The sequence below is a fragment of the Colletes gigas genome, unplaced genomic scaffold (genome assembly GCF_013123115.1).
Source record: "Colletes gigas isolate AHSC1104 unplaced genomic scaffold, ASM1312311v1 Colletes_gigas_Sc00025, whole genome shotgun sequence".
In the NCBI taxonomy this organism is placed as follows: Eukaryota; Metazoa; Arthropoda; class Insecta; order Hymenoptera; family Colletidae; genus Colletes; species Colletes gigas.
Window position 1 is genome coordinate 2,414,784 of NW_025106654.1, and position 27,702 is coordinate 2,442,485.

Consider the following 27,702-nt stretch of genomic DNA (forward strand, 5'->3'; position numbering starts at 1 on the left):
TTACACAATTTTAACATGCATTTTCAACAAACAATATACGTTGCCATAAAATTTGAAGTTATAAAATAACATTAACAGTTCCATTTAAACTCCATAATTTTCTTTAAACGGTCGTTGCATTTATAATGCTGTACAATTTATTGAGAAATTAATATGTAATACAATCAAAGTGATCCATTCAGCTTTCTGTAAAAGATTAGTTTGCAAATACAACAAAAATGATCAGTGATTGTTGTACAATGTTTAAGGTTATGCTGATCGTATCTCAAAACGAAAATAAAAATTTATTTTTGCCACTATTATAAGTCTGTTTTGATGAATAGCGCAGGCATTTATATACCATTGTTGTATTTCGTTTTAATCTAAATTTCATAATTCAGATTATTTCAAAATAAAAATTTAAAAGAAATAGAAGATATGCAATGAGAATAGTTTAAAAATAAGCGTGAATAATACACTCGGGCCGCATATCGATCGATTGACAAACAAATATAAAATAAGTCTATCCTCTCCCCAAATTGCGTATGTAGAAACTCGTGAAATTATATTTTCCTTGATATTACTTCTACAATCAATATATGATAGATTGAGACAACCTTTTTCATTTGCTCGTTATATCTACGACAGTTAGAAGTGCTAACTTAATTTAGCGACTAGAATAATAATTAATATAACAACGACTATAATCACGACTAACAACAAGATACAAACTTTTCGTCGATATTTACGTTCATAACTACTCCCCTTAATCAACTCTTGTACACCCACCTCGACATTCCCGTGTACGTTTTCCATGTGGTTGTCTATAGTGTCTGCAATATCATGGAATTATAAGAAATCACAACTGTAATATTTTTATAAAACGAAAGCAGTGTTCTCTTACCAATAGCTTCATCTTGTTGATGTACCAATGCTGCAAGTTCGTGCATTATTTTATTTACATCCAAAATGTTTCCTTCTACCTGTTTTATCCTATCTTCTCTCTCTAACAGTAATCCTTGTTGAAACTCAAGATTCCTAAACACGGCATAAAGAACAATCACTTCCAGTCAGCATTCCATGCGTTAACATTGTTGTTTCTCAATTCATATTAATATCAGAGTTGAATAACTTCTCTCAAATTAAAAGAAAGTTCAAATTCGAACCTTTGTATTGCTTTATGATCACCTTCCTCAACTTGTAACAGACGTTCCTGTTCCTCTTCGTCAGCATTCATAGAATTATCTACACTAGTTGTATACAAAATATGTCTCTTCATTTTTTCAGCAACTGACTGTAAACATTATTGTGGAATTGTTTAATTTTGTAATAATATTACAAGTACATTAGTGCCCACATAAGTGACCGCATTTTTGCCCACTTAAATGTCCACGGCTATCCCACCAATTCTTAGAAGCCACACGGCTACGAGCATTGAGCGTGTCGAGTGTAACTTGACATTGCTTCTCATCGATACACTGTACACATGGTTTTGGCTGCCAGCTATTGCATCTCACTCGCACTTATTCTCTTCCCTATCTCCGAGCATAGACACTTAAGCGGGCACTACTGTATACCAACAAACAATATATTAAGTACCTTTTGCATGTCTGAATACCTTTGCAGAGTATCTTTAAAATTGGAGGTGAGTTTGTCAATTTGCAACTTCTGTTGCTTATCCCCTCTCTTCATTAGCACTGTCAGTCTTGCAATATCTTTGCTTGTTTGACTTACTACTTGACTTGTGCTTAATTGGATACTATGCCTAACCAAAATATAAACATACATAAAACACGTATAAAATCTATATTACCATTATGAATTACTATTTGAAGTACTTACACTTGATCCCTTAGATCCTGATTATCTTTACTGGTTCCAATATTTTTGTGTGCATACGTCAGTGTCCTCCAAATTGTATTAATGGTGTATATGTTAGTGGTAATATTTTCACTGAGGCTATAAAGTTCAGTAGGGCTAAATCCCACATCAGGTACATCTGTCCTTTGATCCGTGGACCCATATGTTTGAGAACTAAGAGCCATTCTGAAAATAAATGTACACAAAGGTACAGAATACCCAATAAGGATGTAATGACTTGTTCATGAATTATGCACATAGATTGCTAGTCATCGCAAAAACATCACATGGGTCAACTATTTATTGTATTACCAGTGTAAATATTTTATTAGTATGATTTTCAATTTATACTTTAAGGATATGTTATTGAAAAACAATAGTATTGAAAAATATCAAGGGGAATGTAACTGGTTTTTTTACAACGTACGTCCATACAGTCAAATATACCTTGGTGCAACTACATGTCATAAAGTATACACGCGATGTTATATCTCATGTCAATAACGATATTGTAATAAACGCAAACATTCATGAATCCTACAAGTTAGGTGTCGAAAGCACGTTTTCGTAAATGTCATAAAAACGGTATTTAAATGAAAAGAATTGTTGCATCGTTACGGTACAAACAATACGATAAATTTTACGCGATTCTATGTAGCTCGACTCAGGATTCGGATCTACTGGTACACGGCGAATGCATATATTTGAAACAGATAAAATTAATGGAAATGATTACGCGATAAATGAATACGAACATAGTCGAACGTGCAACAAACCTGATTCTCTGTATCACAAGTGTTCTTAATACCTAAATAGAAATTACTTTTGTTAATTCACATTTAAATATCAAGAGAACTATTTTTATATATCGAATGTTAGAAACTGACAGTTACCTAAACGGTCTATTCCAACGTCCATGTGACAATAGTCCTTTGTATTCGCGGCCGTGCATATTAGCAGCCATCTATGTTACCGACAATCAACATTTTTTAAGCGTCGATTCTTAGTTCATAAATGTACATTTACCATTAAACTTACAGTATAAATCTACGTATCCTTCAATAATAAATATTTTACGACGTTACGTACGTTTCAAGGATTTCAAATCGAATAAGAATACCAGAATAATTTAATATATAGTCTAGCTGTGTCTACAGTACCGTCAATAATACTTGACTCAAAATAACATCTAACGGTGTTTGTTACATCTCGTAGAGGAACAAGTAAGGAAAAAGTAATCCCTCGAGCTGGCTTAATATTTTCCTCGCAACATCTATCATCGGTGTAAGTTTCCGAAACGATCAACGGATCGACACAAAATTATTTTCTGCAAACTCATGTAAATGTGTCTGAAGTCCCGTCTTGTATATCGTTACCGCTAGGATCAAAAATAAGCTTAACAATAAATTCATTTTAACGACATTTCATACATTTACTGTAACAAAACCAACGGATAATAATAATGGATTTTTTTCATCAATTAGCTGAAATCATTATCGAGCCAGCTACCCTCGTAACCAGAGGTTAGTTGCATGGCGGACGTTGGCTTGACAACACGTACCGCACGGAAGTTCCCGAGTACGACCGACAGATTGCGAAAGCCTTCAGAAACAACAACCGTCGGCCGTAAGTAAACGCTATTGTGATTTCTCATCGCTTTATTCGCTAAAATAATACATTCTCGATTGTGTGGCTGTTGCAAAGGGGTAGCGTAACGTTCGATTACCACGCGGCGTTTATTATTTCCGGCAAATAGCCGTCCGCAAGGCCGTAAAATTGTGACAGAATTTTCTCGAGGGTTGCTTCAAAGCAGTCAATGCTGCTCGACATAGGCCCGTACGTTATGTCGGTTCCGAACGCATCTTCCGTTCGTCGGTTACTCGTCGCTAATTCACAGCTTCTCTCGAATTTAAACTACTATTGTTTCGCCCGGTCGAGTTATTCTCGTTTCGATATTAAATAGAAAAAAAGAAGAAGAGATATGCGCGAGTGGTAATGGTGCGTTGTTTGCCAGCACCTACGCAACTCCCACTTTTGACATTTTAATCGGTGTGGCTTTCGAAGTAGGTGGATTCTTTATGGCTTCTTGCATGCTTATCATTCACTTCGAGCGTATCGATACCTTTAACGAGAAACGCTTTGTCTACTGGCCCCGTGCGCAAAAACGACTTTCGACGTTTACGGGTAACCCTCGTGTCGCGTCGCGCCTAGAGTGCTTTCCTTTCGAACGATTCTGAAATTAGTGCGTTCCTTTTTTCGCGTCGAATTTGCATCTCTTTTTCTCTGAACACGGGCATAAAAGTCGAAGCTCGTTTATTCCAGACGTCGCCGCGCGTATTGCTTCACGTCAAACGTTGCTTTACCATTTTCGACGAATGTTCGTAAACCTTTTTTTTTTTTACATGCTCTCGAATATCAAAAATTTCTCTTTCGCTTTTCTCCCCTTTCTATATTTGTACCGTTCTGAAACAGTCTCGTTCGATTCGACGAATTTCCCGTCGTTCGCTGGCATTTATTTTGCCACGGACGTTCGACAGACTTCGTCTTGTAAACACACGTATGCACACGGCACGCATACACGTTCTCGTTTTCCGTCGATCGATGTGCACGCACGCACACGCATAAGCGTAAGCGTGAAGACCAAGCCAGGCGTGTACTGTCATGTGTCTGACGTCTCGATAGAATTTTCGTACGCTTAACGCGATTATTAGAAATCGATTTCGAATTCCTAGAACTAGTAACGCGATAGACTGTCGGCCTCTTTGATACTGTACTTCGTACATTTCTAAATCAAAATTCGATGCATTGTCGTTGAGCCAAAATTGAATCTAGGGAATTCCTCTGCCTTGCATTATCGTCTCGACGAAGCGAAAATACATGGAACCGTGAGCGAGCTTCGAATTTCTGCTTAGTTAGAAACAAAAGAACATAGCACCGCGTGTGTTTCGCATAGATATCTTTCTTCCATTTATTTTATGCGACAAATATAAATTAGAAAATAGAAAAAAAGAAACGTTTTCGAGACGCGTGGACAAACCAAGGAACAGTTTATGTTTTCCATGAACGAGTTCAATTTCGCGTGGAAGAATGTGTTCCCTCGATTATGTGAAAAATAAAGGAAGAAGTTTGTCAGCCTAGTTCGGTAATAACGTTATCAACGGCCCCTGAAGTTCTAATAATTACAACCTCGAAACGTTTAATACTTTAGTTTACACGCTCGCGCAGCTATCGTCGGTGAGCGCATTTGCTTCGTACGCCTTTAAATGCTTGGCCATATGACTGTCCTACGTTGAACGTGTGACGGCCGTATGCGGCCTCTTTGTTACAGGACAGACTTGAACGCTTATCGGGCTATGAATAGACGTACTGATTTCCTTTCAGCTGTCCACTTTGTTGGGGGCTGGTTTGCACCTTGCTACGTAACTGTGACACGTTAAAATAGTCTAGTTCACTAGGAATCATAGGTGAATTCCACGTATACGTGCATATATCTGCCTTGCGTGAATGCATCGAACAAATGCAAAGGCGATCCGTGTGCATTGATACAGAGAACGTTAGTTGCATGACAATGAGCTTCTTGTTCGAGTGACATCTTGAACATCGAACGATATTCAGAACGTAGAAAATTAGTCAAATAATTGATCCAAGTAATTCATACCTACACAAGCAAATAGTTTATTGTGTTTATTGAACGTTTCGACCAGTTATAAAAAGAATGGAAATAGTGTAATAGTGTGAGAGCTATAAAACAAATACATTAAATTAATTTTCTGTAATAACAAACATTGTATGTTATAAATTCAGTTGTTACTTTCTTCACGGTGGTTGTTCATAGCATTACAGTAGGTACTGTTGTTTGAATTATCCTTTTAAAATATTATGTGCGTATTATTCGACTATACAATGAACACGTTGATCCGAGGTGATGGCCTTTTTGCTTTCTTATTTCTGTAATCTCCACTAATCTTGAACGTTATCGGCCTTCAAAAGTTGGCAGTCTTGTCCCAACTCGTAGAGAGCATCGTCACCGCGCATCAGTGACGTGTCACGAGGAAACTGTAATGGAGTGTTCGAAGCTGTTCGGGGAATGATAGGCGGCTGGCTTTACGTTATTTCAATGCTATCTCTTTGTTTATCGTCGACACGAGTTTCAACTTACGTCCCATCATGTAAAAGCTTCTGAAAGTTCTAATTACCTATACAAATTGGCCGATTTATTATATATTTTTCAATATTTGATCTTTTTTTGAGGTTAGAGGAAGTACATATCTCATTAAGACAAAGGTTTCGTGATCATTGTTTCGTACGGGGGTTCTCAACTCGTTCTCTAACGACCCCTGGTTGATCGATTAATTGCTAGCTAGGGGTTGTTTCGGTGTCAGCTGGAAAAATATAATAAAAACGATACGAAGTACGAAAATCAAGTTTTTAAGTTATCTTCGACCGTTACTTGCATTCATTAAGTTATAAAGTGCACACCTATTTCTAATTTACTTTTATATTATGTTTATTTTAGTAGGTTATTACTTCTGCAATAATCTCAAAACATCGTTCTCATATTTGATATTTCAATTAAATCAGCGATTTGTAATACATATTTCGCTACTGCGGTTTTATGTTGTACATACACGCTTAGTCATTAGAAAGTAGTTCAAATATAATTATTTATAAAATAGTATTCTCGTAATGGTTCTGTGCCAGTTTAAAACACTATATTTGTAGATACTGTAATCATGAAATACCGAGATTCATACACACCGTGTCTTTATTTAAAAATCGCAAAATTGCTATAACTGTTTCCATGGAATCTGGCACTTCCGGTGTCGTGATCACAGAATTCCAGGGTTCTTTAAATCGCGAAACACGTTATCTTCGTAGAACGTGCACTGCGTCACGAATTTTTATCCACGAGCCGCCAAAGAGATTATTAACAATACGGAAACTAATTCGATCGTCGCGAGAACGAAACGCATTACAAAATCAACGATATCGGTAAATTCACTGCCCGCCATCGCGCACCGAGGTCATTACAAAAATATTTACACGAAAACAGTTTCGTTCGTTGAATCCGATCGAGACGTTCGACAGATATTTAAAATTAAATTTCGAGCAGATAAATTTAGATTGCACAGAGTGATTTCGATCGTTATTTCGGTAATTTGTCTAGTACAACGGTTACCTTCGGCGAAGCCTTCGTTCGCGCGTCTTTCATCGAAGGTAATATAAATTTAAAAGGAAACGAGATCGAATACCGGTTTAATGCACCAAAGAACATTTTCAATGTCGAAGCGTGTTTCAGGCGACGACCTTCGGTCGTGCAACCTTAAAGTAACGCCACTCTAGACATACCAATGCGTCGTGCAGCCGTTCGGCCGTATATTTAGCTTCCGTTTTGGCCACTGGGGGCAGTCTCGTATCTTTTCGTGACATCTCGGTATTGAAAAATTTCACGATGGAAAGAGACCGTTGAAATCTGATTTTCGCATGCGCGATATTATGGAAACAGCTTCGCGCTGTTTTCTTTCCTTTCTTGATGTTCAACAACTTGCATATTTACGCGGTTACCTCACAACGCACACTGCCATTGCCAAGAATTCTAATCTGCTTGTAGCTCTTTTGTTCTCTGATCGAGAAACTTCTTATAAATACGTTTACTCTCGTTATGAGAGAATTCATTATTTATACAGGCGAACGCTGCCCATATGCCAGTTAACTGTATTATAGCAATGACAAAAAATCAAGGCCAATGAAAATGTGGAAATTGAATGAGATTATTTTCTTCGTCAAGTAGCCCCAGCTACTGATCGTAACAAACGAAGATGTATAAAAATGATATTGATCCTTTCGACAAAAGCATTTTGCCTCTTTTCCTACTTGGAGTGATCGAAAATTAACCAAAGTTTTCCCAAGCTGCGATCCTAAGTGCACAGGACGCTCGGCAGAGGCGGTCAAAGACGACCTTAGTCGAACCACGGACGAAGTTGTCCGACCTCGCCCGACCAGCTTGGCGATAGAAGCCGAGATCGGTCGAGGCGATACGACGTAAGGTTCATTGACCGTCTGACCATGAGCCGCGCCCCACATACTCTCCTCTCCATGTTCATCGTCCACTGCTTTTGGTTGTTTTGCTCGCAACCGATACCTCAAGATCAAAGCCGTTTCCCTGGAGAAGGTCCTCGTCCTGCCCGTTAAAGACCTTCACTTGTGCGCGCAATAAGGCCGCACACGTTAACCAGAGCCTGTTGGCGCTGAGATCATAATCATTGTAAAATTGAAAGACAATTGGTCGTTTTTGTTTTCACTTATGCGATACATGAAAGCAATATCAGTTTTGTATAAACGAACGTTTCGTTTCAAACGTGTTTCTCGTCGCATTTGTTTCCGTTTAAAGTGACTTACATTCGAGGGAACACTACCTATGGAAAAAAACTAATAACGTTATAAATATTTAAAGTCTGCTTACGATTTCCCTCGCAGCAAATATTATTTCTTACTTTGTAGATTGAGAAATTTAATGTTGATCGTCGTTTGTTCTGCATGGTGCTGTTTGAAAAATATTTATGAACTCTTTAGATATCATTCAGAAACAATTGTGTATACTAATTTTTTACTTTTACGTAGGAGAGATTGTACGTGTTTAAGAATTTTATTTGTTCTTTTAAATAAATCTCTATTTTGTAGTTTGCATGAGTATTTTATACATTTGATGTTATATTTACGAATTAATGTGAAATAAAAAATCAGTTGTTCCAGATAATTTATGTTATCCTAAAAAATTAAAAAAAAAAAAGATATACATGGTATATACATTATGTATTTTTCTTTCCATGTAAATCTTTACAAATTTCTTATTTGTAAACTGCTACAGCATGCGAAAGATGGTCAGTGTAAAATAGTAAAGGAAGATTAGTAGTATAGTAGCAGGGGGAAGCCTTTGCACATTCTTCGGCAAACATAATCTAAGCGAATTGTTCTCGTAATAAGTATAGATTCAAATTATTTAAAAAGAACGTTAGTATGGAAACAGAAACAAAGACATTATACAGGGAAACAACGTTTTAATGTCTTGTGGAGAAGTAGTACCTATTGAAGGAATTTAATTGCATGGTTGTATACGATTGTTCGTTAATACATTATATTTCTGTATCATTAGGTACAAAGGCTGCATATTAATATTCAAATCATGGAAGGAGTAGCATGCGTGTAAGCAATTAATCACTGACAATATTACTTATATTTTTATTGTAATCTTTTCTTTGTTTCAGCTTCCTAAAGAAAGATCTGTGTGTTGTGATTTATCACTCAGAGGGCCGAAACACGCGCAACAACGGACAACCCCATAGGACCGGGGGGTGCTTCTCGTGTCTCGGGAGGAAGGTCAGGGTCTAGAACGTTACCTTGACTGTAACTGTCATACACGAGCTGCTTCTTTTTACACCCAAACAATCCTCCGTGTTGCACTTTTACTGGTAACACTGAAATTAAAAGAATTCGATGCCTTCCAGGGACGATATTCGCTCCCTATCCACTGAGCAACGCTGGATCCCTCCTTCAACTGTTAGACGCGATGCACTCACCCCAGAAAGCAGAAATGATCTCATCTTTAGAAAGGTGCGGGGTATTCTTAACAAGCTTACGCCAGAAAAGTTCACAAAGCTGAGCAACGACCTGCTCAACGTTGAGCTCAATTCTGATGTGATTCTCAGAGGTGTCATTTTCTTGGTGAGTAGACGAACCAAATACCAAACAAATTCAAAAAACTCTTGCTTGTACAATGTTTAATAGAAAACACCCACATAGATTAAACCTTTTCGAAAGCTTTTAATACTTCGACGGCCGCTATCACGTACGTGATTTTACTGTTTTAGCTCCGATACTATCATCTAGGCAACTTATTATGTTTGTTGTATGTTCATCTCTGCGCTTGTAATTCGTTATAATGATATTTCTAGTATTCTCGTGTGACTTACTTTCGTTTATAATATCAGTATAGAGAATTATCTCGAGCTGTTCTTATCAAAGTAACGGTAGACAGCAGTCTTTGCGTGAATCATGCGGCTATCGAAGTATTAACGATTAGACATAAAAATAATCGATATATCTGTTCTCATGCATTCTTTCAAATTTAAAAACTTCCTGTTCGTACAGTGTTCAATGTAAAATTCTTACGCGTAACAGTGTTTAATGTGAAGCCCCTACACGTTCTAGATCTTTGAAAAAGCTCTTGATGAACCCAAGTACAGTTCTATGTATGCACAGCTGTGCAAACGGCTGTCCGACGAAGCTGCAAACTTTGAACCTCGAAAAGCTCTTATTGAAAGTCAAAATGGCCAAAGCACGTTCACAATTCTCCTTCTTAACAAGTGCAAAGACGAATTTGAAAATCGATCAAAGGCAAGCGAGGCATTCGAAAATCAAGATGATCTCGGCCCTGAGGAAGAAGAACGCCGACAGGTGGCTAAGCGCAAAATGCTTGGCAACATCAAATTTATTGGGGAACTGGGGAAGCTGGGAATCGTATCGGAACCGATTTTACATCGCTGCATACAGCAATTATTGGAGAAGAAAAGGCGAGGGGGATCCAGGGGGGACACTGCCGAGGATATCGAGTGCCTCTGTCAGATCATGCGTACCTGCGGCCGTATCCTTGACTCGGATAAAGGTCGCGGACTCATGGATCAATATTTCAGGCGTATGAACTCATTGGCAGAGAGCAGCGATCTTCCTCTACGCATCAAGTTTATGCTGCGTGACGTTATTGAGCTACGCCGTGATGGCTGGGTACCACGCAAGGCTACTAGCACCGAAGGTCCAATGCCCATCAATCAAATCCGCGGTGATTACGATGAATCTTTGAGGGGAAATGGCTTCTATAGACGAGAAGATCGCCTCGGAGCTGAGTTTTTGAGAAAGATGGGACGTAGCGGATTAGACATGGACATGGTGGGAAGTATTCCATTGACTTCCCCTTCGTTTGGCATGCCATCTCCATTCAGCCCAAATGGATTCTCAGGAACTTCCGGGGTTGGTTATGGCCGCCACAACCAACGTAACCAGCCGGGTTACTATCAGAACCAAAATCGTCACCAAAACAACTATCAAGGGAAACATAATCAACAACAACATAACTCGCTGCAGAACTTCAACAACAGTAAGTATACAGTAGCCTTTTCCATCGATAAATAATAAGTACGATGTGGATGTTATTACATGTAACATATGCACGTGTACAGTAAGGAACATAACTGATCCAATAACCACAAATTTTCTATATATTTACTATTAACACTGGAACTACCAAACCAGTCAAAATTACCCATTCGTAATTTCTAATAAAACTTGGAAAAAATTTGCTCGACTAAATTTTTGAAAATTTATCGTAATTTTCTATAAGAACATTTATTTCCATTGCATTATATATTTTAATAAACACACTATAATTGTCGGTAGTTCTAGTGTTAAGAATACTAAAGAATATGAAGAAATAAACTCGGTTTTGTATCATGTTCTATACTTGGTAGCCCTTTTGCTTGCATCAATTCGCCACGGCATACTCTATATTAAATTTCTACATTAATCCATTGATATCTGGTCCCACTGTTTTTACATTCATACTATACATTTCCGTCATTGATTTTAATTGGAAATCGTATACTACTATTATCTTTTTTTCTTTTTTTTTTATTACTTTATGGATAGATGTAACTTTGATTAATTGCAGATAGCAATAAAGAACAGTTACGCTTCAATAAGAACAAGATGTTGATCGAACATCCAGAAGAAGTGTCACTAAGACCATCAGCTAATTCTATGATGTTTAAACAAACGAAAATCAATCGCAATCTACTTCTTAACAGTGGTACGTATTTCGCCAATGAATATCGTTGATTTTGAAAATGTTAGTAACTTGTAGAAAAAAAAAATGGTTTGGTTGAACAAATAAAATGAAAAAATATGGATCAACCAAATTCGTAATACGTAATGCTTAATATTAAACCAAGTATCATAAATTTAATATAAAGCAATGACGTCGAAACTCTCTCTTATTATTAAAATAACAGATCTGTTCTCAGGACGAGCATCAGAATTACCACTCTTACCTACTAGTACACTGAAACCCAGCTCGCCATTATTGCACAAGGAATTGCCACCAGCGATCGTGATAAAACAAGGTCCCGTGGACAAACGAGATAAAGCTAGAGACAGAAAGGATAAAGGAACTTCGAGGGAGGAGATATTAAAAAAGGTTTATGCCCTGATGGACGACCTTGCCACGCATACAAACACACAGGACGCAGTAACAGCTTTTCAAGAACTCAAGATACCCGAACGATTTTTACGCCATGCAGTTTACACGTTGTATTCGAATACATTAGAACGCGGGGATTCGGAGCGTGAACTTGCAGCCAAGCTTGTAACAGAGTTGGTGAAAACAGAAGCAATCACTGTACAGCACATGCATGAGGGGTGGAAAGAACTAGTATCCAATATACCAGAAAAAGAGAGTACTGTGCCTTGTGTAGCATCCCACGTTGCTTTCTTGACAGCAAGGGCTATCGTGGATAATCTAATTCAGTTAACCGATCTCGTTGCTGTGACAGAAAATGGCCAACACCATCCATTGTTTTTACTTGCTCTCCAGCAGTTACATAAAAGTCAAGGCAAAGCAAGGCTCACGCAAATCTTTAACGAAAGTAAAGTAAATTTAATTAGTCAGCTTCCTGAAGCTGACAAGACGAAAGAGAGATTAGCGGAAATTTTAGAGGACAGAGAATTGACCTTCCTTTACCCGCTTCTTAAGATCCAGGGAGACATATGGCGTCAATTAGAATATGACCCAAATCCCAATACACTTTACAAATGGATCAAAGAAAAGTTAGAACCTTCGCATCATTCTGATTCAGAGTTCATTAACGCTTTGATGAACGTTCTTCTCAAGCACATTACACAGGTTAGTTTGGAAAATTTTTAGAATTTCATTATTGCCCGTTGCTATCGACTTTTAGACAGTTATGTTCGTAGATAAACGTTTGATAATACCAAATTTTAACTGTTTTCTGCGCTCTGCTTGTAATTAATACACAGTAAGAAACAAAAATACTTGTACCATAGTAGGGCATTAACAAATTGCCGACAGATTATAAAATCATAAATTTACAGCATTTACATACGTTTAAATTATGTTAGTTATGTTTATTTATTTCTGTTGTTTGACCTTATTAGGTTAGTTTTCCTACTTTTAATAACCAGCATTTTTGTATCCATAATAACAGGAAACAATACTGGCACCTGGCGTTGATCCATCTAACGTAGGCAAAGCAGTGGTAGATAAGGAAAAGGCATTACTGGATAAATATGCACGCTTGATGCGCTTACTCTTTGTCGATATAGAGTCTCAAGTGACAGCTCTTCATGCGCTTCAAGCATTTTGGTTCTCGCACAATTTTCCAAAAGGGATGCTGCTGCGATGGTTCGACAAACTTTATCGATTAGAAGTGATCGAAGAGGATGCCTATTTCAAGTGGAAAGAGTGCGTTACTGACTCTTATCCGGGCAAAGGCAAGGCATTATTCGAGGTAAACAAAATTGATATATTTAATGTTACAAATACGTGGAACACTCGTCCAGATATACAAAATTATTATATTCTTCGTTAATTTATTTTGTAATCTCTTTCTTATTATCGCGAGAATTGTTTTTCCATAATCAAACAATGCAATAGAAACCGAATGATTAATTCGTAACAATTGAACGGTGTAGGTCAATGGTTGGTTAACGTGGTTAGATACCGCGTCTACGGAAGAAGAAAGCGACGATCATAATGACGATGACGAAAGCAACAAAAACTACAGAATGCAAAAGCTCTGAGAAGGGTACACTCTTCAGGCTACTACCTATAATTTGGAATAGGGTTTTACTATCTATATTACTGAACCAGGCGGTTTCAGTTTACTAATTGAGTTATCTCCATCCAATGCCACAAACATCTTGTTAGTCTGTGTCAAGCCCCTCGTGCAAACAGAGAGGACTTTATATCACGTCCAAAAAAAAGAAAAAGAAAAATGGATAGTTCGCAACCCCTCGAGTGGTTTGCAGCAGACATTATAAAGCAAGAAGTTTTAGAATGTTTTTAGATAATTAAATATTGATATGATTTTTAATCATATTGGGTCAGCAGATATATCAACATATACGCCGCTGTATGAACATCGGTGCAGAAACAAGCAAGAAAAAAAAATTAGTCTGGTGATTTGTGTTGTCAGTTTTTGTCTAGTATTGTGCATGTGTCACGTTTTGTAAGTCTTTTTGTCCGCGGCACCAGTGAGTCGCTTGTTATCTCTGTGTACCAGCTTTTACATTTATTATGAAGAATTATTATCTATTATTATTAATTATTATTATTATTACTATTATATAATTGATCACAACAATCGAATTGCATCTTACCTTCCTAATGAAAAGCAACAAAAAAAGAAAAAGAAAAAAAAAACGTAAAAAAAAAAAAGAATCGATCAGGAAACAGGACTGACTCGATAGTATAAGATGTGAAGTGTGATTACTGAATTCTCTTTGAAGCTAGAAATGAATTTGTAGATCTTGAAATGAACGCAGAGGCAAAACTCTTACACCAATCAACCAAATACCATTTTGCCCATGTACCTACTTGCTGCTCCATTAATTCTAATTATTATACTAATCAGTTGCCGTTGATTAACAACCAGCAGCCAGCATCACAGTTCACTTAACGTACCGTAACGAAAGGAATTTAGTGAAACGACTAAAATCGTAATTAAAATAAACATACCTTGGTGTAATTTATTACAAATGGCCCCCTGGTTGTTCTGTCGATGATCAACCACCTTTACCTTCATCTCCTGCCTGTAGCCTCCTAATAGAATTTTACGCATTGACATTGATCTTCATTAGTGCGTGAACCTTCAGACCGACACGATGCCATAAGTTCGCCTAAAAAAAAGTTAGTGCAATATCGCAGCTTTCGTGATCGGTGGAGAAGCAGACATTATTTTTCTTTTTTTTTCTCATTTAGAGACAATTTCATCAGTTTGTCGTGTACATTTTCACTTCCATAGGTTTCAATTTAGTATCTTGTTAAGCTTTGTACGTATCACGTTTATATACACTGAACTAAATGTAAGAATTTGGATACATTTTTTCATTGTTTGTGGATAATCTGCTTCGGTACGATGTATATATTATTTCTATTATTATGATTATAATTATTATCGTCACATCATTTTCTAATATCCGTTGCCGGACTGAAGTGTTGAATTAGACTGCATCTTTTCATCTAATAGGTGGTTTGCAATCAGAGCGTCGTCAGTCTAATTATTTATGTCCAATGATCGTTATTAGATCTGTTTCTTTCTCGAATATGTGTTCACCTTAGATACGCATAATTCATAAATGTAACAGTTATAAATTTCGTAGAAAACAAGAAGTGAAAAGAATTTTCTCTTTTTTTTTTTTCAAGTTTATCGAGTAATAAGAAATTGTTCCTGTTTCAGATGGGTTTGCCAAGTTGAATTATGCGTATTGAACGTGTATTCATATCTTTGTTTTATCTCGCTCTCGAAGGTAATGACCTGATATCCCCGCTGCGAAAAATTTAATATTAATTTGAAAATAATATTCTTTGTACGTGAAATACATTTATAGTGACGTTAGTGTAATATTTAATGGGTATTTGTGGTATATTACGTGTTTTGGTCGTTGCCTTTTTATTATATATAAAAAAAAAAAAAAAATGGAAAAACGAAAAACAAAATACGTAAACGATCATTTAGCCACGGTATTTAGCGAACGAATACGTCGATCGATATTCCAATTTTTTCATCCGCAATGTCATATGCGATATTGTACTTCAACTTTGTTAATTTATTTTCTCACGTATTAATTATAAATTTAATTGAAACGAAAAAAAAAAGAAAAGGAAAACGAATACGAATCATGTATAATATCGTCAGTATTATTTCTCACGTAACGGACTACATTATAATCGTTTTTAATTGATCATAGACATTAAAACCGATCAAAATATCTTTTATCTTTATCAATAAAAATTTGTTCCTAGGATTATCATCTTTACAATTTTGTCTCATTATTTTTCTCTCGCCAGTCGCCATTCACCGTTTTCGGAAGCGACAAACGGAATTTTACACAAATTTGTAACTCCCGCCGAATGTATCTAACACGCTTATAGCAAAAATTATAAATTCTTTCGTTTATCTTGCGTAACGTTAGTCGTATCATAGTGTTTTTAACAATTCGCTGTCCCTGAAAAGTATCAACACACTGCTCGATCATCTAACATCATTTCTTAAAGTACAGTCATTGCCCTTTATGACGCAAATTCGTTAAATGTACTACAATGTTTATATGTTTCTGGTAGCGTAAGAATTTCAATTTATCGATGCTGAACTAACATACATTACAAGTTCATATCATACTCAGGGTAATTTATTAAAAACTACCATTTGAAATAACTTATCATTGGTTTAAAAAAAAAAAAAAAAAAGAAAAATATGTGCAGAATTTCTACGACGAAAGTTTTACTCGCTGACGAGTTTGCAATGTTTAAATCCGTGCTACGTATTTCTTTAACGTGGTTTCGCAACCGATAGAAACACAATTCGATGATGTATCCTACTGTCACCTTGAAGCGTGACGTCACCATTGAGAACAGGAAAAATTTAATGACTTAAACAGTACTATCTACTGTACATACAACCAATGTGACGAACGATCTATACAATAGATATCGGATTTTTAGAATTTTTTTTCCACGTCCTCAAAGTTGAGTCACCTCAAGGTCACATTTTGATGTACGTCGTATTTGCTGTTTTATCAATTACAAAACTATGCTTAAAAATACATACTGCAATGTAACATTTTAAACATCAAGCCAGTCGAAGACTTTCGAAAGTACAAGACGGTACGAAAAATAGAGTTTCTCGGAGAGAACCGACGTCGTTTTGTATATTTTTGTTTGAAAATCGCGCAGATATAAACTTATTTCAGACGGTAGTTTCTCGTGAATCACCGTGGCTGACTAATCATCGATATTCGGTGCTTTGTCGATTTCATTTCATCGGAAATATTCGATCGTTTACGACGTAAACCGAAAGACATGTATTTAAACGTCGATTCAAAATTAACATTCCGATTTTTATGCATACCGGTAAAACATAAAAAAAAAAGAAAAAAAAACCCGCAACAGATATAACAGCGACGCTTTGTTAAATCTGGCGCCGACGACTGACTTTATGTAATTTGAGTAAATGTACGAGTGGAGAAAACATGGTCAGAAAACACACAGTGCATGTAGTGGTTAGAGAGCTTCGTTTAATCTGGCTTATTGGAAGATTTACGATCGAGGAATTTCCATTCGTCGATGACGGATCGATCTGTTCGTAGAATGTACCACTTTTATTGTAAACATGGCAGAAACAATGTAACGTGAACGCGTATCGTTTAAATTCAAGATAAAGCAATAATTTTAGCGACGATTCGACAGTAGTTTCGAATTCTGCTTGCGATTTGAGTCGTCTTTTTATGTACGATATCGAGATGCAACCGAAAGACACGACCAAATTCAAACTTTGTACGCATACTTACCGATAATTCTCTTGCAAAAAGCAACCATAAGACACGTCAACGTTGTGAATTATTTACGATAATCAGTTAACAGAGAACGATTGTGGAAACTGTTTTTACGATACTTACCTGTCCATTCGCGACGAACATCAAAGAAAAAAGAAAGGAATGAACGCAAAATTAATTTTTCCGCGTCGAATTGTCAGTAAGATACAAAACGCTATATAATATCGCTAAAGTATCAGTAATTGAATACTTTGCACCAAATTCGTTTGTACTTCACGGTTCAAGGTACACGTTCAATAGTCTCGATAAAATTAAAAAGAAAAGTAACATGCAACGATTCTCGGGACAATCGATGGTAGATGATAGGCCTTAAAAATAAAAGAAAAATAATAAAAAGTTAATTGTGTTATGAAAAATTGAGATCGCAGAGACGAATGTGTTTAGCAGACTATTTACACGTATTTGGCTCTAATAAACAGTGTTTATTTGGTATACGTGTAGAGCCTTTTTTAAAAACACAACTGCGTACATATGAACAAATTATAATTAACTATTATAATTCTAAATACGCGACGTATTTCAGCGATTTTCTCTCTCTCGCTCTCTCTCTCTCTTTCTCTCGCGCTCACAATCTCTCTCTTTCTTCCTCTATGAATATCTTATCTTGCTATAACACTTACATTGATAGATGTAACACATTATCAACTGCCATTAGTATTTATCTAAGTAAGCGAAATACATACTGCTGTCGTATCGTAAAAACTTGCCTCGAGTACGTGAAACGTTATTTTAGATCTTACCTTCGTCGTTTCTTTTATTTTTTGTTACCGATCCCTTGCGACAAACTTTCACCGTAAACGTGAAATATAAAAATAAAAAAAAAAAAACAAGCTGATTTCAAAGAGTACGAAAAAACGAATTATTTACCCAGATTTCGTTTCTTGTGCGAATCCCCGTCGTACCGTGCGTCGAGGACACCGATAATCCAGCTTACGTCTCGTAAAAGAAAATAATTCGTTGCTAAATGTATTACAGCGAATGTAGGCTAATTTATGTACGTACCAGCGCTTTCCAAACCGTGCTCCGTACGATCCAAATACGTCGTCGTACGATATACAATCGAGATAAAGTGTTCGTTTTCGACTGACACGTACAAAATACGTTTATCTTGCGTGCCATTCTGTTATATACCTTTTTTTTCTACGACTGAATTCTTCAATTTGGAAAACGCTGTTATATATTATATATGAACAACAAGATTATTATATATATATATATATATATATGAGTTTTTATAACCTTTGACTTGTATCTATAAAAAAAAAAGAAAGCTGACCAGCAGTTTAACGTATTAAATTAATTTTATAATCGAACCTTGCAATTTATAACTAAACGTGATTCATCTCGGAAATACAAATATATAATATAAAATAAACTAATCACAGACCATCTCCGATATATTTCTTCAAATATTTACAGACTCCGCAAAAGTTTGCAATAATTTAAAACAATGTTTTTTTTCTTGTTACCGATCCACACGCACATCGTAAACCGCTTACTCGGATAACGTTCGGTAGTTCAGTTAACAACGATAATGTTATCTTCGAAATCAGAATCAAGAGGCGTGTGTGTAACTTACTTTTTAGAACGACCTGAATTTATCTGCCGCGTACAGCGCGTGTAACTGCCTGCAGAATTGAGTTCGGTTACGTAACGAGCTGGTACACATTTTTGTTACATGTATTTTTTAACTGCAATTTTCGTCCAACAGAAATCCAATATTTAACATTTACCAAATATGTTACATAAAACAATAGCGGAACGAGAAATAAAGCGACTCGTAATCCTAATACTGTGTTTCTTTCGTTTTTGGAAATAAAAGTAAAACGTTTGACGAATTAGTTAAACGGAGCACAGATATATATTTTTACGTAATGTTTTTAATCCTCTTCGAAGTATAAGATATCATTTCTCTAGAATACAATAATTATAAGCGATGGTATATCAAAAACAAATTTCTATGCACGTAAAAATATGCGTTGCTTGGTACTCTACGATATATCCTGTATCAAAACTAGTAGATATAAATCACGACAGTGTTTCATCTATAATCTTCTCAATCGTTTGCAACGTGTCACAAATGCTCTTAGGTAAATAACATACACGGTATATCTCCTTTTTGTAAAAGATCAAGTCTGTTTAAGCAATTCGTAACCTACATACTTAAAATTTTTTCAAGTAAGAATAATTTGTGACAGATCGATGTTAAATTACCAACAAACTGTATACATGTATAATAGCAGTTTAAGAAGATTTCAACTATGTGGATTTTCACTTTTATATTAATATTAAAATATTGAACCATATTTTATATACATATTTCGACACGCTATACATCATAAGTACCAGGCAACGTATGCATTCAAATGTTTATTTATATTACATATATAAATCTATTCCTTTTACACCATTGTTTATAATTTTTCCATTCTAAACTAACAATTTGTCGTATCTTGAAGAGGATCTACAACGGAGGTCGAAAGCATTACGGAAAATGTATGATCGACCACATTCAAAATAAGTTAACATTTATACGACAAGCATCGATGTTCCATCTAAATATTTAGTTTAGCAAATTAACGAAAAATCGATTTCTCGATGGTGCTCTATCTCCTTTTGGCTATTTTCGTGTACTAAAAAATTTTTAATACCAACACGACGCGCGATAATGTTCTTCAAATCGAATGGCAGTGATAAAAAATGGATCAACATCATGCACTTTAATTACTCTTACCGCTAATACGCTTCGAGTGTGTATACGCCGTGAATAACAGCTAGGTTAAATTTCGATGATAAGTGAGTACTGATACTGTTTGTCCAAATTAAATTTTTATTAAACACGGTTTTTTTCTGTAACATCGAGGACAAATTATAACATAAATAATCATTATTATTATTGATCAGTATCACTTTTTTGCGCTCAACAATGAGTCTATTTTTTTTTTTTTAGCAACACTGGAAGATAGTACATGGGGTGGGGGAGCGGCGGTGGTGACAGCGGTCTTTCCCTCTATCAACCAATGCCTTTTTTTTCTTTTTCTCTTTTTGGCTTTTCATTCACTCTTGTTCACTCGTACACGCATGCGTATAATTCACTCCCTTTCTTCTCGAGCACACGCGCCAGCAAACATCTTTTGCACGTGTTTGTGTGTCTTCTGTGTGTGTGATTTAACTTTCTCTCAGCTACACAAGGTTTCGGTATACAATACCTAACCTAATCTAGCCTAAACATTTTAATCGTACAGTGTAAAGCATGGCGGGTGATATATACATTACACGCGCTCAATGTATGATTAGATAGCAGATGTTTAATTATCGTTATTAAAGACAGGAGGGTAGGTAACGGGGCGGGGGTCGGATGGGAAGGAAGGTAATTGGCATACGGCATATTCCCTCTGCTCGCATCTTCTTGAACATGTTGTGTGTGTTTAAAGTGAAGATCTTTCACTCGTTCGCTCTCTTTTTCTCGTTTACAGAAAAAGCCACCACCGCCGCTCCCCGGCTCCTCGCTTCTGCGTTTCGCTGATTACGCTAGTTACCCGAGAGTCTTTTCAAGAGGTTCTCGACTGTTCTTCCATTTCCGTTACGCCGTTTTCGGGTTCCGTTTCATTTTTGTGTCGTGTCGTTGTTCAAATATTCGAAAGAGCAATTCAATCGTTCGGTGGGTCGGGCGCTATCTTGTTCGATTTTCTCACGATACGATGACGATATACGTTGGTGCATATTTTTTTTATTTTTTTTTTCCAAGCGAGGATCTATTGGCGATCAAACAAAAAGAACGTACCAAAAAGCTTATAACGACCGACTTTTCTCTTCTATTCCGCTCCGTAAGTGTTCTTAGTTTTCCTTTCCCGGATATATCCGGGTCTCGAAAAACCGTACTCCCGCTGACGCGCGCTGATTTTGTTGTGTGAACTGAAAAAGTTTTGTGACATTCAGTGTTCGTGGTTTTTTTTTCGTTTCTCTCCCGAAAATATATATGCGCCTATACGTGTTGAGCTTTGTTGTTTCCTTTAGATAGAAAATACTGCGCAGTTAATAAAATCTGGCAAGCGGGCGCAACGAGAATTTTCCTCTCTGTCCTCGATCGTGACAAATAATTACGGGGGGTGGAGGTAGGGGGCAGGAGACGTTTGACCGATCGAAAGGCCATAAGCACGCGCGGATGGTTCACTATCAGCTCCCATGACAACGAACCTCCTCTCGGGCGAATTTAATTTACATTTTTCCACCGCCCCCGGTTGTAATTTATTGTTGAAAACTTTGTCGTGTAGAGTAATGTGAAACTATCAAACGCACGTGTTGAGATTTTTTTTAATTTAATTGTTATTTATTCGAAAAAAAAAAAAGTTATTTTTCTCGCGCCGTTACAAGCGCCCGCTCGCCTGCACTGAACGAACTTATTATGGAATGTACAAATTGTTTTTTTTTTTATATCATTATTATCTCGTAACCCCTTCTCTTAGGTAGTCATACATCTGCTGGAACGCACGGAATCAGTTTTGCTCGCCTCGCATACTCGTCGCTTCATCAACATATATATTTCTATATACATATCTCTAATGAGGCGCGAAATAAGTATGTTCAGCTCAGAAGAGGGGGGGAATCACCGCCGGCCTTTGCGGTCATCCAAAATAATTCGTGAACCGTACACTGTTGCCCATAGTTAGTGGCGATTTCCTGCTACGCCCAGCAGCCACTGAATTGACTTAATACTATTATGTATCTGTCCATTGTCTACTCACATTCATTTCATTTTGTTTTTCTTCTAAAACTCCATTCCACATACTATACTTTGTGTATCTTGGTAGCTTCGATCGTACAATATCTGTTTATCCCTCTCGTTCGAATACAGTTTGTACAATCATCGCGTATTATGCTGTTTTCCCTACACGCAACATGCGTGTTTCTTCTCACTTTTCCCATTCGAATATCGTAATTTCGTTTTCTTAGACTCTCGTCATAGAGACGTTTCATTTGCAATCCGTATGCTGCCACTGTAATTGCATTTAATACATAATTGTGCTAAATATTCTTTTATCAATAACATTTGTTTCCTTTATACACTCAGTAGAGCCGATTATCTTAGGTTGATAATTCAATGTCAAACTACGCTACAAATGATTACTATACAGTGAAAGAGAAATGTTCGGCATGGGATATCGGGGTCCTTTTTCTCCTCAGTGTAACTCCCTGTCGCCTGTCGCTTTTCGTTTCTTCTGTACACACATCCTCTTCTTGCAAGACTGAATTATATTTTTCTTGATTCGAATACTCAATCGATTAATAGGTTTTTCAGCACTCTTGTTACTTGTTTGCGGTATTTTTCGATATTTGTGTCGTTTTATGTAATGAATAATGTAACTCTTAAATGCTCGGACTCTAATATATCAACTTCAATACAGTATTACAGAAGGATGCTTAGATGACGCGATGTGAGTATGCATGGAAAAATGTATTTTAAGTAAAATGTTGAAACAAGTCGTAATTATTATAATAGTCGGGGAGCGCTGTTGGATGCAGGCGACGAGTCTTGCAATTCCTGCCACTAAAATTTCTTTACTTGGTGTACAAGTAGATGGCAACGATGAGACCATAAAGACCCAATACTTCGGCGAAGATTAGAATCAAGATCATACCAACAAACAGGCGAGGTTGTTGAGCGGTACCTCTTACACCTGCGTCACCAACAATACCAATGGCAAATCCAGCAGCTAGACCAGAAAAACCTACGGCTAAGCCAGCACCCAGATGAATAAAACCCCTAGTAAAAAGACCAAAAAAATTGCTTGTTAACTATAAGAAGGAAAGTAATTGTCAATTATACACAGATGTGCTAACGTTAAACGAAGCAAAAGAATTTAGAACTAGTTAAGCCCCGATCTAATTAAGTAGAGGATACATAGAAAAGCGTTATTATGATTTTTATGGTAATCTATAACAATCTACAGAAATATTCTTTAATGTATAGTTAATAATCAAAATATGCAACATAGTAGTCATACTGTTAACAATGTCCTTTTAAAATTAATTCGTATTTTCAGTATCCAGAAGGTAGCATTTAGATAGCATATAGTTCCTTACGGTTTTTACTCTATAATTCATACGTATGGGAATTTATAATATACAAAACATTCAGTCAAAAATATAGGAAAATAATATGCCTGTGTTTCAGAAACACTTACAATAGTACAAGGCTCAAAGAACGAATGTAACTTTTCTATAGTATGCTTAACCATTATGCTACCAGTGAGCTGAACTATTTAAACTTAAGTTAAATCAATTAAGAAATTTGTAACATACTTGTAAAGACTATATTTAGAAGGTTCTTCTAAACCACCAGCAATGAGAACTGCTACTACAAGACCATAAATGGCAATGATACCCGCCATGACAACAGGAATGATAGATTTCATGATAAGTTCTGGCCTCATGACAGACATTGCAGCAATTCCTGTGCCTGACTTTGCTGTGCCATACGCTGCTCCCAGAGCTGGAAGTAAAACAAGCAAAAGATTGTATTTATTTCAATCATGATTATCTAGAAACAAGACTTACAACATATCGTTATACAATTATATGTCTACGTCAACATTTTCTAAAATAGAAAGTCCTCCCTCCAGGGAGGAGGACATAAAAGGCAATATTTAATACATACAAATATAAAAAATACCCCAATTTCTAAATTTTAATTCAAGGTAATTATACAAATATATTGCTCGTATTGCAGCAATTTTTTATTTAATTTTATGCTACATATTTGCAATATACAATTTATTCATTAACGCGAAGGTTTGGCAAACATACAATTTGGCTGAAAAGACTTTCTTTCAATAATTTATTGTATTCTATGAATACAGAACTTATTTTGAATTAATCAAAATAAACACGAACATTTTTCCTCTATAAATCTCGAATGCATAAACTTTCCGCTTTTGTAGGAAGAGAGGGGGTGGTTTGAAAACCACTGATGTAGATGCACAATGTGTGTTATTTCGTGCAATAATAAATAAACTATAATACGAAAGTATCGTAATATCGCTAGAAACATTTAATTCGTAGAAGAAAACAGTACAAAAATTATCAATTTTTCTGTCAAGTTTTATATGACAAGGACATCGATACCAACATATACTAACGTTCGATTTGTTTGAAATAAATATAAATGAATATTGCATTTAAAATCTTCTTATAAGAAAAGGCGTGACAAATCCTTGGTAGTTCATTAGAAATACTATTAGCGGGCCACCGAGGGCTATCGATCTCGTTTAATATTGATCCCAACGACGAGGTCGCGGACCCGATTTCGTCGTTGGTATTCGGCTCTATAACATTTTTCATCGAGGACTCTTTCAAAATTTCAGTATGCATACAGAAAAAGGGAGAAATTCATGTTTAAGTTACGGGGTACGATTCCGCCTCGCCTGGAAATCGCAGTCACATGATTCTCATGTTGGCAGTCACATGATAATCATGTAAGTCCCCATCCCGTGAGTAGGGGGGCGTGGCACATGCACGGGACAATCATGCTTGGTGTGCCTTTCAATTTTCATTTCTTATCATTGTTATCAAGTAAATTCTACGTTCGTTCAAACAATGGACCAACCGTAATTCTTTGATAACATTTGATAGAAGAGGAACAAACGCGAAAACGTATAGAATCGGGTTAGATTTCTAAAGGAACTCGTCGATTCGAACTATATAATCGAAATCTGTTGAGCATTCCTCGGTTCCTCGTGCCTTTGGTTCGTGGGTCAATCTTCCTCGTGTGTCGTCGTCCATTCAAGACTGGCGCACACGGGAAAAGGGAGATTCGTATTGATTTCCCTGATAGAGACAGAAACGCACGAAAACTCCAAGTATGCGCGTCCTCGGGTCTGTTCTTCTCAGAACGAACACATCCAAGAATCCGGAGAATCAATTAAATTCTGATCGATAAAGCGATTATCAGGTGGAATCTTCCGTTGCGATTTGTAATATCCTGCGACTTCCTTCGCCGTTGTACACAGGGTACCTTTCATTGAAAACCACTCAACGAGGTCAGCATTACGAAATAACCGTGGCCAGGCCGAACGCCGCGAACGCGTTTCTCTCGTAATGTAAAATTAAGCTCTCGGGTAGGTTGGACCGCGTTTACGGAACATTACGAAATCCCAGATCTACATACGTGCCTAGAAAAATGGCGCTTCAAAATTGAATCCGTATCCTTGACATCTTCGGCGGTTTCGGATCGGAACGCGCTCGTATTGTTGCACGACGTTACATATCGCGAGCTGACAGACTTGACAACGATAAATAGAGTATAGAACCGAAAAAAAAAATATATATGTATAAATCGTACAATCGTACGAACATAGTAGATTATTATCGTCGATCTTTTTTCCAAGTTTCTTATCGATGAAAATCGTCAAAGATCCAATTAGTCGTGTCTCGTAATCGAACAAATTTAGATCTTCGGCGGGGAGGTTGTCGCGCGACGAGAAAACCGTTTAAACCGTTGGGGTTTACTCTGTTTTCGATACTTTGTATCGTCCGTAGGGGAGAAAATGGCGTGCTCGCAGGGTCGATTCATCGACGTTAGGCGCGCCTCGACGATCCACGATTCGTACGTTGTCTTTAACGGACTTTTTCTATTCTCGGGTACGGTGTCAGAGGATCATCGCGATTCGTACCAGCCCCCCAAAGTTCGAACAACAGAGACTTACCAGAAAATATGATGGCCGAGGCGGCGCCCATCACTCCGAAGAAGGGCGCGTAAACAGGCCGTTCCTCCGAAAGTTCGCTCATTGTTACGTGCTTGTTAATACCTCACGCCGTTAGTCGAATTATACACGAGTATTTACAGGTTGTCGGAACGCGACGACGATCTGAATCAGGAGCGATCTTCACTCACGCTCACTTCGCTAAACTAGTGCCACTGTCAAATATGGCCTACCGTACAGTAGTGCGGGTCATGTGACGAGCAAGAGAAGAAGAGGCTGCCACGACTCGGGAATGTCTATCCGCTTGCTATTGGTTCGCGACTGTGGGCTACAGTGTCGGAAGCGAATCCTGGCGCGCGTCTCATCTTTTATAACTGACGTCAAGCAACTCCATAGGTCCGTAATCGACCAATGCGCACCCCCGTCGCGCAGAGCTTTGTTCTTCGGAGCGCGTGACACGCGTTTCCTGTTCTTTTTCACGTTTTACGGAATCTTTTATGCCTCCAATTGTCGAGGGAACATGTTAAATATTTCTGCAGAAACAACGTTTAGCCCTCGAAAGTATTCGGTGAACAAACACACGATATTTTGAGGTTAATTTCCTTAAACACCCGAATACACGTGACTAGATTCAAACGTAACTAAGCAAACATGTCCCAATTCAAAGAATTAGTCAAAATTACGATCATTTTTTTTCACATAAATACTTCCATTAGAAAATTTCAATGTTCTTTTAATACCCTTGCATATTACAGGATAACGAAAGTTGACATATTGATATTTTGCGGTTCGTTTCAAAACTTCAGATTGTTCAATATATTTCAGTGTTTCTCAAACCTAGGCTCGCAAACGTATTTGTTGGATATTGCGAGATCTCCGAAGAAACCGAAAATAATATCTCTCGGAGGCATTTTATTCTTACTACAAACATTCGTTACAAAATTTTCTTTCTTCAATAGTAGTAATGTAATAAATGGATCAGGAAGCTTGAATATTTGGAAATCCATCTTATCTACGATATTTGGAGGCAGAAAAGAACGATGTTAAGGCCTTATAATCGTTTATGTAGTTTTGCATCACATACGTGTGCTAACAATTCTTTTCTTTATGAGTTTTATTCAAGTCTAAATACAGGAACAAATTGAACGTGGAACTGGACTTCAGAGTTAGACAACTACTTCCCAGGACTCAGACTTACCTAATATCCCCCACTTAATTTCTAAGTAGCATCATCATCTCATGAAATTTAGATTTAATCGATGTTTGATATACTTTGTACTTATAAGATATTCATCACTTTTCATTCTACTTCTGTCAAAAATTAATAAAGAATACCAAATTTTACTGGGTCTTTTATTTGAAATGAAATATTTTTGTCTGAAAGACAAGTAATAAAGAATTTATTATTGAACGGTATCAAGTAAATCCTAAGAAGATCGCGAAATACGAACACTTTAGGATGTATTAAAAGAATAAAGTA

The 27,702-nt window shown here is 36.8% G+C and overlaps 3 protein-coding genes across 7 annotated transcripts; 1 reads left to right on the plus strand and 2 right to left on the minus strand.

The window, feature by feature from the left end:
* Window positions 1–114: 114 nt before the first annotated feature.
* LOC122401562 (syntaxin-12) lies at window positions 115–2,732 on the minus strand. Of its 2 annotated transcripts, none has more exons than XM_043403764.1 (6): window positions 2,616–2,732; window positions 1,822–2,025; window positions 1,579–1,744; window positions 1,146–1,273; window positions 884–1,017; window positions 115–812 (listed from the first exon to the last, which is right to left on the minus strand). In XM_043403764.1, the coding sequence occupies exons 2-6, from the start codon at window positions 2,022–2,024 to the stop codon at window positions 637–639; spliced, it is 807 nt and encodes a 268-aa protein (XP_043259699.1). In that variant the 5' UTR covers window position 2,025; window positions 2,616–2,732; the 3' UTR covers window positions 115–636. The 2 variants fall into 2 exon arrangements, with proteins under 2 accessions (XP_043259699.1, XP_043259700.1); XM_043403765.1 differs by lacking the exon at window positions 2,616–2,732 and adding an exon at window positions 2,287–2,468.
* A 642-nt stretch (window positions 2,733–3,374) lies between these two features.
* On the plus strand, window positions 3,375–18,327 carry LOC122401492 (eukaryotic translation initiation factor 4 gamma 2). 4 transcript variants are annotated; one of them, XM_043403653.1, is made up of 8 exons: window positions 3,375–3,465; window positions 9,105–9,216; window positions 9,345–9,561; window positions 10,048–10,990; window positions 11,561–11,698; window positions 11,901–12,790; window positions 13,113–13,415; window positions 13,600–18,327. In XM_043403653.1, exons 4-8 carry the CDS (start codon window positions 10,087–10,089, stop codon window positions 13,705–13,707), a joined length of 2,343 nt encoding a protein of 780 aa, XP_043259588.1. In that variant the 5' UTR covers window positions 3,375–3,465; window positions 9,105–9,216; window positions 9,345–9,561; window positions 10,048–10,086; the 3' UTR covers window positions 13,708–18,327. The 4 variants fall into 4 exon arrangements, with proteins under 4 accessions (XP_043259588.1, XP_043259585.1, XP_043259587.1 ...); XM_043403650.1 differs by having other exon boundaries at window positions 9,105–9,561; XM_043403652.1 differs by having other exon boundaries at window positions 9,105–9,561; window positions 11,913–12,790.
* Window positions 18,328–22,361: 4,034 nt separating this feature from the next.
* LOC122401494 (V-type proton ATPase 16 kDa proteolipid subunit) lies at window positions 22,362–26,573 on the minus strand. Its single transcript, XM_043403655.1, has 3 exons — window positions 26,226–26,573; window positions 23,824–24,013; window positions 22,362–23,284 (listed from the first exon to the last, which is right to left on the minus strand). Exons 1-3 carry the CDS (start codon window positions 26,305–26,307, stop codon window positions 23,080–23,082), a joined length of 477 nt encoding a protein of 158 aa, XP_043259590.1. The 5' UTR covers window positions 26,308–26,573; the 3' UTR covers window positions 22,362–23,079.
* Between the last annotated feature and the right edge of the window lie 1,129 nt (window positions 26,574–27,702).

Bases quoted from the DNA above. Each gene is read 5' to 3' on its own strand.
- LOC122401492 (XM_043403650.1), top strand. From the start codon at position 9,334: ATGCCTTCCAGGGACGATATTCGCTCCCTATCCACTGAGCAACGCTGG. The intron at 9,562-10,047 runs GTGAGTAGACGA...TACACGTTCTAG, and splicing joins TCAGAGGTGTCATTTTCTTG to ATCTTTGAAAAAGCTCTTGA. The intron at 12,791-13,112 runs GTTAGTTTGGAA...CCATAATAACAG, and splicing joins TTCTCAAGCACATTACACAG to GAAACAATACTGGCACCTGG.
- LOC122401494 (XM_043403655.1), bottom strand. From the start codon at position 26,307: ATGAGCGAACTTTCGGAGGAACGGCCTGTTTACGCGCCCTTCTTCGGA. The intron at 24,014-26,225 runs GTAAGTCTCTGT...TTTTACTTCCAG, and splicing joins CTCGGCCATCATATTTTCTG to CTCTGGGAGCAGCGTATGGC. The intron at 23,285-23,823 runs GTATGTTACAAA...TCTTTTTACTAG, and splicing joins TCTAAATATAGTCTTTACAA to GGGTTTTATTCATCTGGGTG.
- LOC122401562 (XM_043403764.1), bottom strand. From the start codon at position 2,024: ATGGCTCTTAGTTCTCAAACATATGGGTCCACGGATCAAAGGACAGAT. The intron at 1,274-1,578 runs GTACTTAATATA...TAATGTTTACAG, and splicing joins GGTATTCAGACATGCAAAAG to TCAGTTGCTGAAAAAATGAA. The intron at 1,018-1,145 runs GTTCGAATTTGA...TGCCGTGTTTAG, and splicing joins GATCATAAAGCAATACAAAG to GAATCTTGAGTTTCAACAAG.